Source organism: Cupressus sempervirens, chromosome 11 (genome assembly GCF_028749045.1).
Source record: "Cupressus sempervirens isolate cs-2001-9-10 chromosome 11, ASM2874904v1, whole genome shotgun sequence".
NCBI classification, from domain to species: Eukaryota; Viridiplantae; Streptophyta; class Pinopsida; order Cupressales; family Cupressaceae; genus Cupressus; species Cupressus sempervirens.
In genome coordinates this window covers 650,394,841-650,411,750 of record NC_143128.1, presented here as the reverse complement: position 1 = coordinate 650,411,750, position 16,910 = coordinate 650,394,841, and the positions used below count along the sequence as shown (strand labels likewise).

Below are 16,910 nucleotides of genomic sequence, written 5' to 3'. Positions count from 1 at the left end.
ATGTCTTGCATAAGGTTGAAAGGATATTTTACTTAGTCATTCTGTTCAACCAGAAACAAACAAGCACTTACTATATAAGAAATTAATTGATCATGATTTATTTGACATGTCCATTTAGCAAATAAGGGAATTATAATGTTGTTCACATCTAGCAAGACTTGAACACAATATAAATCAAAAGCTAGACCATGACTTTATTTGAAGGTCAAACAACCCTGAATAATTAAAGACTAGCACGCAACCGACTTGGACATCCTACTTTCACAGATAGTGAGTATATTTCAGTCAATTAAAACACCTTACTCCCAAAATCCGTGCCAAAACTTCTAACATATTGATTCATTATTTTAAAGAGGCGTTATTCTTATTTCTGTATCCTTTGTTCCTACGCAGTTATTTTATTTTTTATGCCACTGTCTTTGTGTCTTTTATGGCTCCCATTTCAGAGAAAACATTTGGGCACATAAATATGAATAATAGATATACTAATACATCGACTATTTAGGAACCAAATGAATAACACTGCTCGTCAAGCAGCCTTCAATATGATAATGTGCAATCCAAATCTGGAATTCCAAGCTAATCCACTCCAGCAACTACTATCAACTGAAATGCATAAAAAATTCAGTACTTAAAAAAAAAATCAAGTACTTAATTACAGAAATCCAATAAAAAAATTAATAATACTATACGATATGCCTGATATAACTTAACTTAGATTGAATGGAACTATAGTCATATCTTTATCAAATACAGTATAAAGATAGTTCCCTTAATCAATCGACAGCCAATTAATTATCGGGTGTATGTGTGTGTGTGAGCGCATAAAAAATTCAGTACTTAAAAAAAATCAAGTGCTTAATTACAGAAATCCAATATACGATATGCCTGATATAACTTAGATTGAATGGAAGTAAAGTCATATCTTTATCAAATACAATATAAAGATAGTTCCCTTAGTCAATCGACAGCGCGTGTGTGTGTGTGCGCGTGTGCGTGTGCGTGTGTGTACGTGCACATGTGTGTGCATGCATGTGCGTGCGCGTGCGTGCGTGTCTGTGTCTGTGTCTGTGTCTGTGTGTGAGAGAGTGTGTGAGATCATGATTTTCTGTTGATATCTTCAAAACAAGACTCACCCATCAATTTGATGATTGACTGAAGCTCCTGAATGTAAGCTCACTGATTGGATTCCAAGAAGCTTTCTGAGCGGCTTGAATACCATTCTCACCTGAAGCAAATCATTTAATGAGGGAAAAGAATATTCTTACACCATTTAACATCCAACTTCATTGGATAGTAACATGTCAGAACAATGCAATATTCTTTTATCCAAGCTAGCTGTCAGATATTGCTCAACAAAAAATTGAAGGTAACTAAAAAATGCAAAAATGCTGAAGCCTATCAAAAGGTCACATAAAGTTACTACCTATCAGAGCAAATAATAAGCTTTTCAGCAGTTGTAAATAGTAAACACCACAAACTGACCTTCTGTGCATGTTCTTGGGAAACTACTATGTACAAAACCATAGGACCACAGATAACTGAACCCTCTGTCACCTTACTTATGACGTGAGAAGCTGCAGCAGAAACTACCCAAGCAGTTTGCTCGAAATCAAATGACACTTTTGAGACTCCCAAAATGTTTGAACCCTTTAAACATGCTTTCCAAAATTCTGTTCCCCACTTATTGTTCAAAGTTAATTTCTGAGTCCCTTCAGGAATTACACATTCTTCAAGTTCTAATTTCCTTATTGCATCCAAGGATGTTTTAAAAACCATCTTCGGGATGGCATTTATCTGCAAATTGTTTGGACTTTCAGAAATTCTGCAGTGTCTAAATGAAGATGCTGTCCCACTTAGTTTATCTTTCTTCTTCTTTGACTTAATAGCATCTTCTGAGGGCTTGCTAACTTTATTTGATTGGATGACTTTTTTCTGCAATTGACTGGTTTCCATGTTATCTAACAAATCCCTTTTTCTTTTCTTTCTTTTTTCACTTGGATTGCTGATCTCATCTTCAGCAAGATATGAATTCTGAACTACTGCATCTCTCTTCTCCACGTGTTGTTCTTCAATCCCAGATTTAGAAAGTAATCTCTTTTTACCACCTTTTTTCTTCTGAGAGATCTGCTCAATTGTATCATTAAAAGGGTTTTCGGGAGTTGGGAGTGTATAGCACATACCCTGCAACAACATAATAGTAAACATTAGAAAATGGCTCGAGTAGACAAATATTAAATGAAATCCAACGTAGATGCTTTGCAAATCTGTACACAGAGAATCTAATTCTCTCATAGCATTAATACCTTCCTATTCTTTTTTCACGGAAATCATAACTGAGTGAACTTGATGTTGAAGGCATGTGTACTCCAGATGGGAGGTCCCAGATTGGAATCCAAGAAGATAGGGCCATATAACTTGCTGAACAATGTTTAAGGTAAAAGAAAATAAGAATCCTCTTATACAATAAAGAGGTTTCTCACTAAGAAGTGACCTAGTAAACTTCTTTTACCTTGCAATATATGTCCAAGCATTTACATAGAGATGTGAATGAGGAAGGGCCACAGATGCACAGATTACTGAAGCACTGACTGACTAAATTATACTCATTGCACAAAGAAAAAGGGTAAGATAATTAATCTGGTAGTTGATAGCATCATATGGGCAAATCTATGAAAAATATTAGAATTGGACTGACGAAGTTCGCAGAAAGACATTGTTGAATCTGATTAAAAAATTTCATACAAAAACAACTGACAATTTGACAACTTGAAAAGATTCCCAATAACTAGCAAACACATAACTGTCAGCCGACTGGATTGTCGTCGGTGTTTCTGTAGCCGACGGAATGATTGTCGTCGGTGTTTTGTATTTTGTAGCCGATGGGTAAATAGTTTGTAGCGGATATAATGTTTGTGGCCGACAAACTCTTTCGAGAAGGTTCAGCGGATAGTATTTATATCCCGTCTGGGATCATTGTAAATTATTATCATCTTCTATCATTAATCTTATCAAGCATAATGTACTGTTTGGCATATGCGAATAATAATAAGAAGTTCTGCTATTCATATCTATGGTCTGTGCGTTGATTTCTTTACCCAGTACAGTAAACAATAACCAACCAAATACATAAAGCTTCAGATATAGAAAATCATGAAGGTACTCGGCAAGACTTCTACATAAGCTATAAACAAAACATCATAATTTAGTAAGTTATACTAAACAATAAGGGAAGAAAGAAGTAAATTACATGCCATGCCATCTTCCTCAAAACAAAATTTTATTATTTCATTATAAGTGACTGGATTCAATATTATAAAAGTAGGCATAATGCAGATTGATACAACAAGTTTGCAGCAATTCAGGTTTAAATGCTATATCCAAACAGACAAGTAAATCCATGACATAGCTTCATAACAATTACTTAGCAACCATAAACATCTCTACCCAACAATTTGGTAGGCATTTTAATAGCATTCCATTCAAGAATTGCTTTAAGGAGGTGATAGGCAGACACTTTACTAACGAGGGGATTGTTCAGCCATCATTTGTCTTAAGAATTAGTGACTATGACAAGTAAACTCATTTACTGCATGAGATATTTTCCCTCCTGAGAATAAAATTGATCTGACATTTGGATCTATATATGAAAAAAAAATTACTTGAATGGCAATATAAAGATGCAATGAGGATTTAAGCATTGGCTTGCTCAATATTTAATGGTCAGATGGAGTGGACAATGAACATATGATGGCGCGTCATGATGCAATTACTAATTGGTCAAATTGCTTCCCTCATTTGTAAGATTTGCTATAGTTTTTTTTCCCTTGGGGTGTTTTCCAAGTGGGAGCTGGTAATGGATTTTAAAAGGTATCCAACTTGGCAAAGTTTATCCAAACAGAAAACTTCTGGTAGAGTTGTATTAGACCACCATAATAAAAGAAGCACCTTGTACATCCTAGACAAATCCATCCTAAATGTTATGAAGATAGTTTTATGCAAAGATGGTAAAGGAACAGTTGTGTCCTATGTACCAAGGCATCTATGCAATAACCCGGATGGATTATTTTATATTATTTGATTTCCAATAAGCACAAAATCACAGATTGTGCAGATTTGTTCAGGTTGAATATATTTCTTGCATGGCAAGTTCTGAAATAAATCCTTTGCATAAGACAATTATTAGATCTACCATAGAACCTTAGATTTGTCTATACCCTTAAACATACAATGACCTAAAAACCTGAATGATAGCTCCCACAAATGGTAGCACTAGGGAGAATGTGAAATGTTGCACTCGAACACAAATATCCCTTGAAACATGCTGGTAAATAGATTTGTCACTGCAGATTTCAAAGTAACTCATCCAATGAGCAGTAACAAATGTTTGAACATATGAAGAGTGGATGGTAAAGCACAGCGCAGAGGCAAAGCACAGAGAGCAGCCCATTCAGAGCCGTGTTCGCGCAAGGAGCTGAAGGGTGATGTAGCTGTCCAGTCAGAGCAGAAGTTTGATACAGGGATTAATATTAGCAGAGATAGAGGCATTGGTCTTTGGGCAGAGGAAGTAGAGACTAAGTGCCCCATGGAAGTCATCAAGGAATGGGTAGCCAAGGAAAATTGGAAATTCCCCAGTCATTCTTTTGCTGGGAACGCTCTTCCTTAGCATATCCCACAATGGGGCTTTGAAGAGGGGCGATGGGTCAACCTAAGATCTCAAAAGAGCTGAACCTTCTTGGGCACAATTGGGCTATCCCCCCATTGAACCCAGAAGCTAGGGTTGTTCAATAGACCTGCGATAATTTACAGAACGGGCAGTCTAGGGAACTCATGATCCTTTCCTTGAGCTAGCGAAGCAAAGGCGATCCTTTGAGTTGCCTTCTTCAAGGTGATCTTGTAAATTTAGGGGACACCGGGGAAAAGCCAGAAATGGCATCAATGATTCCCATGAAGCAGCGATGTCAAGGGTTTGGGTTCAACAGACTCAGCACCAGTCAACATTGATGTGTCCAATGAAATGGCAGAAGACTATGAAATTCTCTATAGGCTTGGTTTCGTTTGCAGATTCACTAGGAATAAGCCTTCCCATCGGATTGTCAAGGATTGGATTGCTGCTAACTGGAAGATAGAAGTCGTCATCAAATTCCTTTTAATACAGCTCTTCATTGTTGTCTTCCCGAGTGAAGGGAATAAGTGGCACATTACTTCGGCAAACAATTGGTTCATGGACTCTCATCCACTCTTCATGATGCCATGGTCCCCTAACTTCAATCCATCCTTATTTCATCTGTATGATTCCCCAATCTGGATTCAATTTTATCACATGACTTTGCAATATTGGGTTGAAGCGAAAATTGGACGGACCCTTGGCACTCTCCTAGAATTGGACATGGATGTCATTGATGGTAAGTCTGGAAACTACACCAAGATTGAGATTATTGCAATCAGACCGATTCCTAAGTTTATAGGTTCGATTGTCAACAGTGTCAGATGGACTCGAATTATGGAAATCGAAATCAATAAGCGATTTTCCTCACATTGTTGTGGCAAGAATCGCTTTGGTGATGAATGCCCTCAGCACCCCTATCAAATTGTTGCGTGTCACCATTCCAATGTCACCCCACCTCCATATGCAAAGGATCTTGGTCATGAGGTTACGGCAAAATGCCATCCTAACCCTAGCTGGTCCTAGAGGTCCGGAATTGCTAGATCTAACTTTTGATCCCCTTGACGCTGATAATGTGTCCCAATCCACTTCGGAATTAGCTAAGGCAGAAAATGCTGCTTTGGAGGAGGAATTTGATTCCTTTAACTCCAATGACAACCCTAAATTAGGGAAGGATGTCTTGGTTACCATCACCCTTAGTTGCATTGCTCAAAATGCTTTACCTCTATTGGAACGGGAAACATTGTAAGACTAGAAGGTTGAGAAGGAGGAAGTCAAACAGGCAGGTAGGGAGGAAGAAGTCACAACCAAAGGTTTCACTGACATCAGGAAACTCTAAGTACCAAGGGAGGCTCTCTCCCTTGGCAAGCAATAAAGATTATTGCCCAAAATGTCACGGGCCTAAAGGCTCTTGAAAAAAGGCGCCTCATTAGGCGGCAGCTTCAACTCTTCACGGATCAGCTAGTGCTCCAGGAAACTAAACTTAACTCAGATGAAGGTTTTGCTTTCGAAAATTATTGTTGTCCTTGAAAAAGTTTTCTCTTGGATTCCAAACGGGCGTATGGAGGTATTGAGTTATTATGGAAGGAAGATGCCCAGTCAATGTCTTCTATTTACAAGGATCTTCATTGTTGTGCTACCAAGTGATAGTCTACTCTTGCAACACTCACTCACTATCGTCAACGTGTCCGGGCCCATTGCCACATTGGACAAGCATGCAATCTAGTATTCTCTCTTGGACTTCATGAAATCTTCCTAGGACCGAATCATCCTCAATGGTGGGGACTTCAATGCAATTCATGATCTTTCAAAAAAATTGAGTGGCATCAAATTGGTTGACCAAGTCATTTGTGATTTTAGAGATTTTGTGGACACATCAAGGCTAATTGAATGGTCTCTTCACTCGGATTAATCGCTTCAAGGATTTTACAACCATCTCCGAAAAATTGGATAGATTCTTGATCTCCCCTAAGTTGTTCTCTACCCAAGCAAACATGGTTGCCCATATCCTCCCCAATTCCATTATCACTTTGATTCGCAAAAAGGAGTGTAAAACTTTCAATGATTTCAGGTCAGTCCCTCTTTGTAACAGCCTTTACAAATTAATATACAAGATCTTCACTAACAAGCTGAAAAAGTTCTAGGGGAAGATTATTTTGCAGTAACAAAACAATTTTGTGCCTAGTAGAAACATCTTAGATAGCATCACTCTTACCAACGAGATTAAGCACACTCTCAAATCCAAGCAACACTTCGGCATTATCATAAAATTAGATGTGGCAAAGGCTTATGACAAGGCCTCTTGGTCCTTTCTTGATGGTTTTATGCAAAGGATGGGCTTCTACGATTAGTGAAGGGATCTTATTTCCTTTTGTATCTCCTCTGTTACGTTCTTGGTTTCCATCAATGGCGACCTTCGCGGGGTTTTTCAAGCTACAAATGGCATTAGGCAAGGTAATTCTTTATCGCCCTCTCTTTTTGTCATTATGGCAGAAGCTTTGAAATACGCAATCAAGAGCGCAACTCCAACAGGAAAGGTAAAAGCATTTGCAGCGATTTTGATACTGCTACACATTCACTTTTTGCTGATGACACCTCATTATATGGCGAATCTAGCATCAACAAAGCCAAGTGCATTCAGGTTACTCTCTCAAACTAGGAGAGGCAAAATGGCGAGGTGATAAAATAGAAAAATCCAAGATTTTCTTCTTCAACACTTGGAAAAGCACCCAAAAAAGGATCGCTTCTATTCTCTAATTCTCCACACATGTTCTACTAGCCAAATTTTTGGGTGTCAAAGTTTTTAGCGGTATTAGTTTCACGAAGCATTGGGTTGACATCATCGAGAGATCGAACATGATGGCTATATCTTGGCACACTAAATGGCTCACATTACCCAAGTGCATCACGATGACTAAGGCAGTTCTTTTGGCCACCCCGGCCTACTACTGTCCTGTTTGGAGCTCACCTCCAAAGCTGAGGAGATCGAGGGTGCTTTGAGCAAAAATTTGTAGGATGGTTCTAAAGATATCAGACTAAATCCTCTTCTGAAATGTGGATAAGCTTGTTGGGGTACTAGTATCTAAGGGCTCTAACAGTGGAACCTGGCCCTCGGTACCAAGCTGATTTGGATAATGTAACAAAGGTGCAGAGTGTTGGAAGTAAAATACCTTGACTATGAGCATCCTCTCGCATTCTCACGATCCCGAGACAATTTGGAGAATTAGTTATCTTGAGGTTCATGAACAATTGTAAGCATACTATTTGTGATCATCTATCTTGGAATATCGGCAATGGCGAGCGAGCATAATTTTGGCGTGACTCTTGGAACAGTTTAGGGAGCCTAGAGCCTTACCTTTGAATCAAGGATCTAGTTCCTAAGAGAGTGGAACTCTATGACCATTTTGTCAAAGATTATGTGGTCTGCAAAATGGTGTGTTCGGCGCAATTTGGGATTGCATGGATGTTTCATACCCCATATTGCCTATTGATGTGATCAGTAATTGAATGTTGGAGTTGGCTATCGTTTGTGCCTTCTTAATTAGGCTAAGGACTCCATTTTTTAGTATGGCACCAAGAGTGGGGAATATTCATCGCATCTTGGGTATTTACTACAAACCACACAGGCCTAGAACCACGAGTGGCCTAGCATCTTGTAATGGAGCATGTTCGCCCTCCCCAAAGCAGATGATTTCTTGTGGTTGGTCCTTCACCGCAGGTGCTTGACACTGGAAATAATGAGGCGCCTAGGCTTTATCGATCCCTCAAGGTGTTGCATGTGCCTAGCAACTGAGATCATAACTCATCTCTTCCTTGACTATCCTATGGCTTACACATGCTAGAACTGGATCCAATCTAAACTTACAATGGCTCTAGTCCTAGACAGGATAACATTTTGGACTTCATTGTTGGTTAGAATTGGATCCAATCTAAACTTCAACGACTCGGTCCTAAACAGGATAACATTTTGGACTTCATTGTTAGCCCCTCTCCAGGTGTAACCTATGGTCTTTGATTTGGATTATAGCTCCCTCCATGGTCATTTGGCACATTTGGAAGAGAGGAACCGACAGATTTTAAAAGGCAAATCCATGGACTACGATGAACTCATTGAAGTCATTCACAAGACCTTGATTGAGACAACTAACAATAGAAACATGGTCTCTCGCAAGTCAAGATTCTCCAGTTGTGACAAGGACATTATGTCCAAATGGTTGAATCTCAATGGTGATCTCAAGTTCCCTAACAAGTGCAATGGTAAGCGTTCCTTGGCTTGTTGGGGTCTGCCTGTCACACATGGTTGGGAGTTGAACTTCGATGGGGCTACTAAAGGCAACCCTGCGAAAGGTGGGGTTGGATGCACCATTCGTGATTCTTCAAGAGTATTATTTGTTTGGGGGGCTTCAAAGAAGCTTTCAGAATGCACCAACAAGGAGGCCAAGTGCAACATTTTGGCACTAGGGATCAAGTTATGCCTCAAATTCCGGATTGACGATGTTGAAATCGAAGGGGACTCATTGCTGTTTTGGCTGAGGGTCATTTTAGTTGGAAGTTGAACCGTTGGTTCACTCTTATCAAGGGTTTGTTATCTTAGCTTGCCAATTTCACTATTCATCACATTTATTGTGAAGCCAATTGCATTGTGGATTGTATGGCTAATATCGTGGTTTCTCTGGACAAGGACCTCATTGTTAGTTCAGATGTTACTAAATGGTCAGGCCTCCCTCATATTGTGGAGATGAAGGCAACTCCTAGCTAATCTTACTCTGGTTGCTTATTTGGCCCCACCCCCATTCTTATCATACGGGTGTCTTGTTGGTTCTAGTTCTAGGGCTCCTTATGGATCTCTTTTAGCATTCAAGGCACCATCGTTCTTTAAATAACCTTTGTACAAAAGCTACCCCTTAATTTGGTAGCACTTATCTTTTAAAAAAAATCTTCTCTTGCATTTGAGAGGGGCAACTTCCATAGATGGTAGGGGTTTTTGTAGTTTCTATATATTTTTAACTTGAAAGCACACAAAAGAGGAAAGACACAACTAAGGGAAAATGAATAATAGAAACCTTAATGGAAAACATACAAATACCAAATAAGACTTCAAACTACGACAGCTTACAAGGGTGTTTCACCAAAACATATCTTTTCAATATGCAATGATGATGAATCAAGGAAAACCAATCTCGAAAAACAAAGAGACAAGTTACTTCAAATTCAAACCAAGACACCTAATATGATTGTGTTTCTTTATATCAATTGCATAGATTGTTTGAATCAAAAATTGATGGATCCCACAAATAAATAGAGGGACTACCGATTTAACATGCAAGAAATCAGTAATAATAACTCGGAAAAACATAATGACATACAAACCAGATCATCCTTTACTATCGTTATGAAATTATAAAATCTCAAAAATTCTTCCTAAACTCTCTGAATTTTCTATTATACAGGTCCCCCTCTATATGAATCACCTCAAGTCTCCAAGGCCTAGGAGTGGAGTTTGATCTAATCAGACCAATAGAGTTTTGAAGCCAGTCAAGTCTTGAGGTCATTTAGAGGTAGTCGAGCATGACCAATTTGGCTTACTGTTGAAGTAGGAAGCACTTGTTTGAAACAAATCTGAAGCTGAAATCAAAGCAGGTTGATGGGATTCTCTCCGATTTGTGAATGCACCCATAAATTCCTCGGATCTTGAAGTCTCTGCCCCCTTGTGTGACGACCAAAACTGGATCAAAATTGATGATAAAGGGTTGTACGGCACAGATTGAGAATAAAGTGCTCAAATGCTGTTAAGATGGTAAGTTTATTAATTTACAATGTCAAAATGACAAGACAAAGCTGGCAGAAATCCCCTAACTAGAGAATATCCGCCTTTAATAATCCTCCAAAGTTGAAATATCCACCACCCTTAGAATGCATTTGTTTGCTAAGTCAAATTTCTTGGAACAGTTGTCAAACAATTTGGAAATTGAAGGGGTAAGAATGAAGTGAATTGAGTCGCAGGGAAATGTGAGGAGTAGAAAGCATTGTGGAAATCTTGAGATGTCGAGAAATTCTCAGATTTTGAATTCCCCTAGCATGGTCAAAATTATATTGTGAGACGTGAATGAGTTGAAATTTTGCTAAGCAATGCTAGGAGAACAATTTTGGGTGTTTTAAGGTAAATAAGGTGAAGTCAAATGTGGCAAAATTCTTCCGATGTTGAAAATCCCCCACCCCCTCTAAATGCAATGCGTGCCAAATAGAGTTGATCATAAGGAAGTTTGAGTTTGGGAAAGGGGAGCTAGCATAGCAAATCAAGAGGGAAATCAATTCAACCAAAGAGATTAACTAATCCTTTGGCAGAATTCCTCTAATTAGAGGAATTTTGCCCCCCAAAATCCTTTAGCTTCTGATTCTCCACCCATAGGTCGAACTTGAGAAGAGTTGGTGTCTTGATTCTTAAACGGAAAGCTGGCCATGATGATAAAATCCTTGGCAAAAATCCAAAAATCATAGGATTTCCGCCCAGGATTGGTGACTTCAATTCAAACACCTAAACCTTGCCTCCCTTATGCAGGTCAGCCCAGCATTTTAACATATTAATCTTGGGAAACTAAAGTGTTTCCAAATAAATGACATCATTTCTATTGGTCACATTGGCCTCCATGTTGAAGCCTGCCACCTTACTATATAAGGAGACACAATTGAATTCATTTCAACACTATGGCAGGGGTCATTTACCTCTGGATTAGATCAGCAAATTATCCTCTGATTGAACAGCAAATTGCAACTCCTCTTTAGCAGTGAATTCCACATCAGCAGTTTGAATATGAGAGAAGCAATAAAATTTATTGAATATCAAACCCTGCCAACATCAAATTCAATCAAAACCCGTGTATGAAGCTTGTAATTTCAAGAGAATCAAAAAATAGGGGTAAAAGGAGCAGATCTAGGCAAAACAATGACAAAATCTAAATATGTGAAGTCTGATTTGAACTAATCAAGGTAAAGAGATGTGGTGACGAAGACCCTTCAAACCTCCAACTTAACCTTAAAATAAATTTCCCTCTTTTCAAAATTCAATGGGTACATCTGATCAAGTTCATTAATTTATTTCATTTGTGCTTTCAGATTACTTTGATATTATGTACTCTTTCCATTTAATGAATTTAATAAGTGATTTTCCTTTTTCTTGCAGGGTAAGTCGATGAAGAGAAGTTGTGGAAGCTAGAAGGGCAAGAGATGGTAACCAAGACTCTTCGAGACATTCACATGATAAGAGGAACTCAAGTCAAGCTATCAAAATGCCAATTCAAGTTCTAGACAAAGAGGGGATTGAATTACATGAACAAATCCTCAAGATCAGAATACAACTGAAAGCCAAGCTATGCAAAAAGTGTTACATCCCAAATTTTGGCCCAATTTTAAATGTCCGTTATAGTGTTTGTTAAATTTTCAAAGTTCATTGAGGACAATGAAACACAAGGGGAAGGGTATGTTACATCCCAATTTTTGGCTCAAATAAAAATATTCATATCGCCATTAAGACTTCATGTGAAATCAGTTGACAAGTAAAATTAATTATGATCATGTGAAATGGTAAGATGGTTAATCGTTATGATGTTATTATATTGTTATCTTGAAATCTTGGAAAGTTGGTTACTCATTCCTAGGAAGTGAAATGGTAGTTAGCCGTTATGATGCTTCGTGAACAATAACTCGTTATAGAAATTATGATTTGAGGAATATGATATTAACATGGAAATTTTCTTCCCTTGGAAAAGCACGTCGAAGAGGGGGAAGCATTGCCAGTAAAGAATTCGGCACAAGGGCACCACCTAGCACTGGGCAAATAGGTATGAGTCCTGAAACACCATGGCTAAGAGTAAATGGCTAGGAAAGCAAGAGTGTACATTGGACGACCATGAGCTAAGCAGTCAATTCATAACACTAATCAAGAAAAACTTAAAGCAATTAAATAATATAAATTGTTATCTTTTTTATCTGCGATCATTGTGTAGTCTCTTGATTATATCTCCATTTATTGACACCATGTTATTTTGACATATATACTTGCACTTACATGTGTAAATATATGTGCATAAATCAATATAATAATACAAAAGAAATATATGATTAAAATTTATGCACATATATGTATATATGTATGTAAACATAAAGGTGGCACAAATACGATGTTGCCAATATATTTTAAAATCATGTCGAAGGATAACCTGTTACATCCCAACTTTTGGCTTAATTTTAAAATGTTCATATAGCCATTGAGGTTTCATGTGAAGTAAGTTAACAGATAAAATTAGTTATGATCATGTCAAATGGTAAGATGGTTCATCGTTATAATTTCATATGACGATGACATGTTAGTTAATCGTTATGATGTTATTATATTATTATCTTGAGGTCATGGAAAGTTGGTTATGCGTTCTTAGGAAATGAAATCGTAGTTAGCCATTATGATGCTTCATGAACAATAACTTGTTATATAAATTATGATTTGAGGAATATGATATTATCATGGAAAATTTCTTCCCTTGCAGAACCATGTCAAAGGGGGGGAAGCATTGCCAGTAAGGAATTCAGCACGAGGGCACCACCTATAACTAGGCAAATGGGTACGAACCCTAAAACACCATGGCTAAGGGTAAACGGCTAGGCAAGCAAGAGTGTATGTTGGATGACCATAAGCTAACCAGTCAGTTCATAACATTTATCAAGAAAAACATTAACCATTTAAATAACATAAATTGTTAACTTTTTTTTATTTGTGATCGTTGTGTAGTCTCTTGATCATATCTCCATATATTGACACCACATTATTTTGACATCTATACTTGCACTTACATGTATATATATGTGTGTGTGTGTGTGTGTAAATCAATATAATAATACAAAGGAGATATATGATTAAAATTTATGTAACATATATGTATATATGTATGTAAACATAGAGGTGGCACAAATACCCTATTGCCAATATATTTTAAAATCATGTGTAAGGATAACCTGTTACATCCCAATTTTTCGCTCAATTTAAAAATGTTCATATAGCCGTTAAGGTTTTATGTGAAGTCAATTGACAAGTAAAATTAGTTATGATCATGTGAAATGGTAAGATGGTTAATCATTATGATTTAATATGAAGATGACAAGTTAATCTTTATGATGTTATTATATTATTATCTTGAGGTCTTGGAAAGTTGGTTACCCATTCTTAGGAAGTGAAATGGTAGTTAGTCATTATGATGCTTTGTGAACAATAACTTGTTTAGAAATTATGATTTGAGGAATATGATATCATCATGGAAAATTTCTTCCCTTGCAGAAGCACGTCAAAAGGGGGGAAGCATTGCTAGTAAGGAATTGGGCACGAGGGCACCACCTATCACTAGGCAAATAGGTACGAGTCTTGAACCACCATGGCTAAGGGTAAACAGCTAGGAAAGCAAGAGTGTACATGGACAACCATGAGCTAACCAATCAGTTCATAACGCTTATCAAGAAAAATATTAAGCATTTAAATTATATAAATTGTTACCTTTTTTATCTACGATCGTTGTGTAGCCTCCTGATTATATATCTCAATATATTGACACCATGTTATTTTGAAATCTATAATTGCACTTACATGTATGTATATATGTGCGTAAATCAATATAATAATATAAAAAAAAAATTATGATTAAAATTTATGCACATATATATATGTACGTAAACATAGCGGTGGCACAAATACCATGTTGCCAATATATTTTAGAATCATGTGGAAGGATAACCTTTTTGAATATCTTAAATATTTGCTCATTATTATTTGAGTGTTTGCCCATCTCTTATCGGGTTTTTTTTTTTTTTTTAATATTCAAATCAAAGGAGTTACTCTTTTAATTGATTTGGAAGAAATTTCTTTTGAACTGTTAACTGGCTTGCACCGCCACCTCAGTCTCCTCCTTGCAACCAAGAAGGAGCATTTTTGGACTGCTTATTTATGCTCTCACGAAGACCATGCGAGCACATTTTCATTATTGTCCAAGCTTCGTTATACTCTGCAAAACTCTATCAAACGGCAACAAAGTCGAGTTTGAATTTAAAATCGAATCATTTGCAAAAGCTCTGCATTGTAGTGAGCCTAGAAGATACATCGGCTCTGTGGAATTCATTTCCAAACATTCCAGCTTACACTCTACTTGCGTCTCGGCCCGTGGTTTCAAGACCACTCCAAGCAGCGCAACACTCAATTACTAGTTATGAAATCATTGTTTTATTGTTGCATTGTCATTTATCTATATTGCTCATTGCTGATATTGTTAAGCAAATAATGGTTTTACTACGTTGCCATCTGTGTACTTTGCTCATTGCTAACATTGTTGCCATGGATTGGTCGCCAATGGAATTGTTATTGGATCACTGAACTTCATTTTCAATGCCATGCATATAGATTGTTTGTTGGTAGTACTGTCATGAAAAATTATAAGTTGTCTATGTGATCACAATAAATAATTTGCAATTATTTTCCAATGACATATTTTGTAATGAAATGCTCTACAAGCAAGCACCAAAAATACTTTTGTACATAATAATCATCCTGACTCATACAAAGGTGTTGGCAATATGCCTCTGAGATGAGATTTGCTCATGGTGGCATAGCTATAACATTAAAAACAGAATACCCAATCTGAACCTGATTTGTATATTATCTCGGGATCTCCTAGGAAGCACCCATAAAGACCGAAAAGGTCAAGCCAAAAGGGTGGGAGGAGAGAACATCCTTGCAAGAACAAATGAGATCAAAAATGAAGAAATTTAATTATAAAACTGCATAAAGAAAATTGAGTCAGCTCATGGAGGTCCAATGTTTAGATATTGTTGTCTAGTCTAGCGGTGGGTTGATACACTCTATATACCATGATTCTCTGTGGCTCGACAAGGTATCCCCTATCTATTTTTTCAAGTAGGGAGGACCTTTCTTTGATGAGATTGTGTGGGGATATTTAAGGGTCCGCAGTTGAGAGGTTAAGCCCCTGACAATGCTTCTCTTCTCCACTAGATGCCAAGGCTTGCATGAGACAGAAATACAACCTACATTCAATATCTTCTGGTAACAAGTAGTTTACTTTAATGATATTTGAAAACTCAAGTTGCAGAAATGTTAGATGGTTAATATTATTTAATCAGTTATTCCCTTCAATAGCTTAGAAATCTGTTTCCTTTTAAATGTATTAGAAAATCAATGAAATCAGTTGGTTTTACAAATTGATCATGAAATGTAATTGCATATATGAGATAGGCTTACTTGATGGTTGTTATAACTATCTTCCATTCATGTGAATATAAATTAATCGTATCTTTTATTTACTCTTAATTGTCATAATTAGCAATGGGAAAAAAGGATGTTAGTGTGGTCTTGTTGCCTTAAATGGTATTGTTTATGATGATACAATGGTGTAACTTTTGTGCCCTAAGTAGTATGTGCAGACTAACCCAGGGTTTTGCAGCTGATGCCCTAGGCGGATACTGGTTTGGGATTGGAGGGTATTGCAAACTTAAAATTTCCAATTTCGTTTTATTTGATTAATTCCTTCAATTGTTAGTTATGATATTTTGGTTAAACTGATTGTGACCGTTAATCTCTTTCATATGAATATGTAAGATAACTGTTATAATTGCCTTCTCATGAATGTGAAGTAGTAACTGTATTTTGATGATATGCTAGTTGTTAGCTAAGGCCCGAGAAAAGGGGATATTACAAAAAGTTTAAGAGGATGGAGAAGATTCAAAGATGAGGCAAGAGATTGAGAACCATAAGCCAATAGATTCATCCACAGGTGCTAATACAATCGAAAGAGTTAATTAAATTTACTTTCTAACAATCGAGCAACAAATATTTGCAGTTTTTATAGATATATTCCACAGGACAGGATTCAAAGCACGTGCTCTTAAATGGATCTACCATATAAGGATAATTAGGTGGCACTTGTTGTGACCTTTATCACACATTGCCCACTTGCATGCGATTCCTATCTTTTTAAGTTTCCTTGGCCCTTTTGGTTTTTCCTGTCTCAGTAGCTTTGAGCTTCATCTCTAGAGGTTTCCCTGTGATCTGTTTGAGAAAGGGTGGGTTTGTCTTATTCTATGTTTCGATTCCGTATCTTTCGAAGTTGCAACCTTCATGAGAATCAACAGGATTTCAAAAAAAATTATGAGACCTATACTTTTGTCATGCCAGCCATTAAAGCAAAGGACACAA

The 16,910-nt window shown here is 37.2% G+C and overlaps 1 protein-coding gene across 2 annotated transcripts in view; it reads right to left on the bottom strand.

Moving 5' to 3' along the window:
• Positions 1-16,910, bottom strand: part of LOC149531447 (P-loop containing nucleoside triphosphate hydrolases superfamily protein) — a 211,886-nt gene that overhangs the window by 163,024 nt on the left and 31,952 nt on the right. For both annotated transcript variants that reach the window (XM_089810337.1, XM_089810338.1), the window contains exons 2-3: positions 1,486-2,184; positions 1,137-1,228 (exon numbers count right to left, since the gene is read on the bottom strand). In XM_089810337.1, the coding sequence (XP_089666463.1) occupies positions 1,137-1,228; positions 1,486-2,184 (791 nt within the window). The remainder of the gene's footprint in view (positions 1-1,136; positions 1,229-1,485; positions 2,185-16,910) is intronic.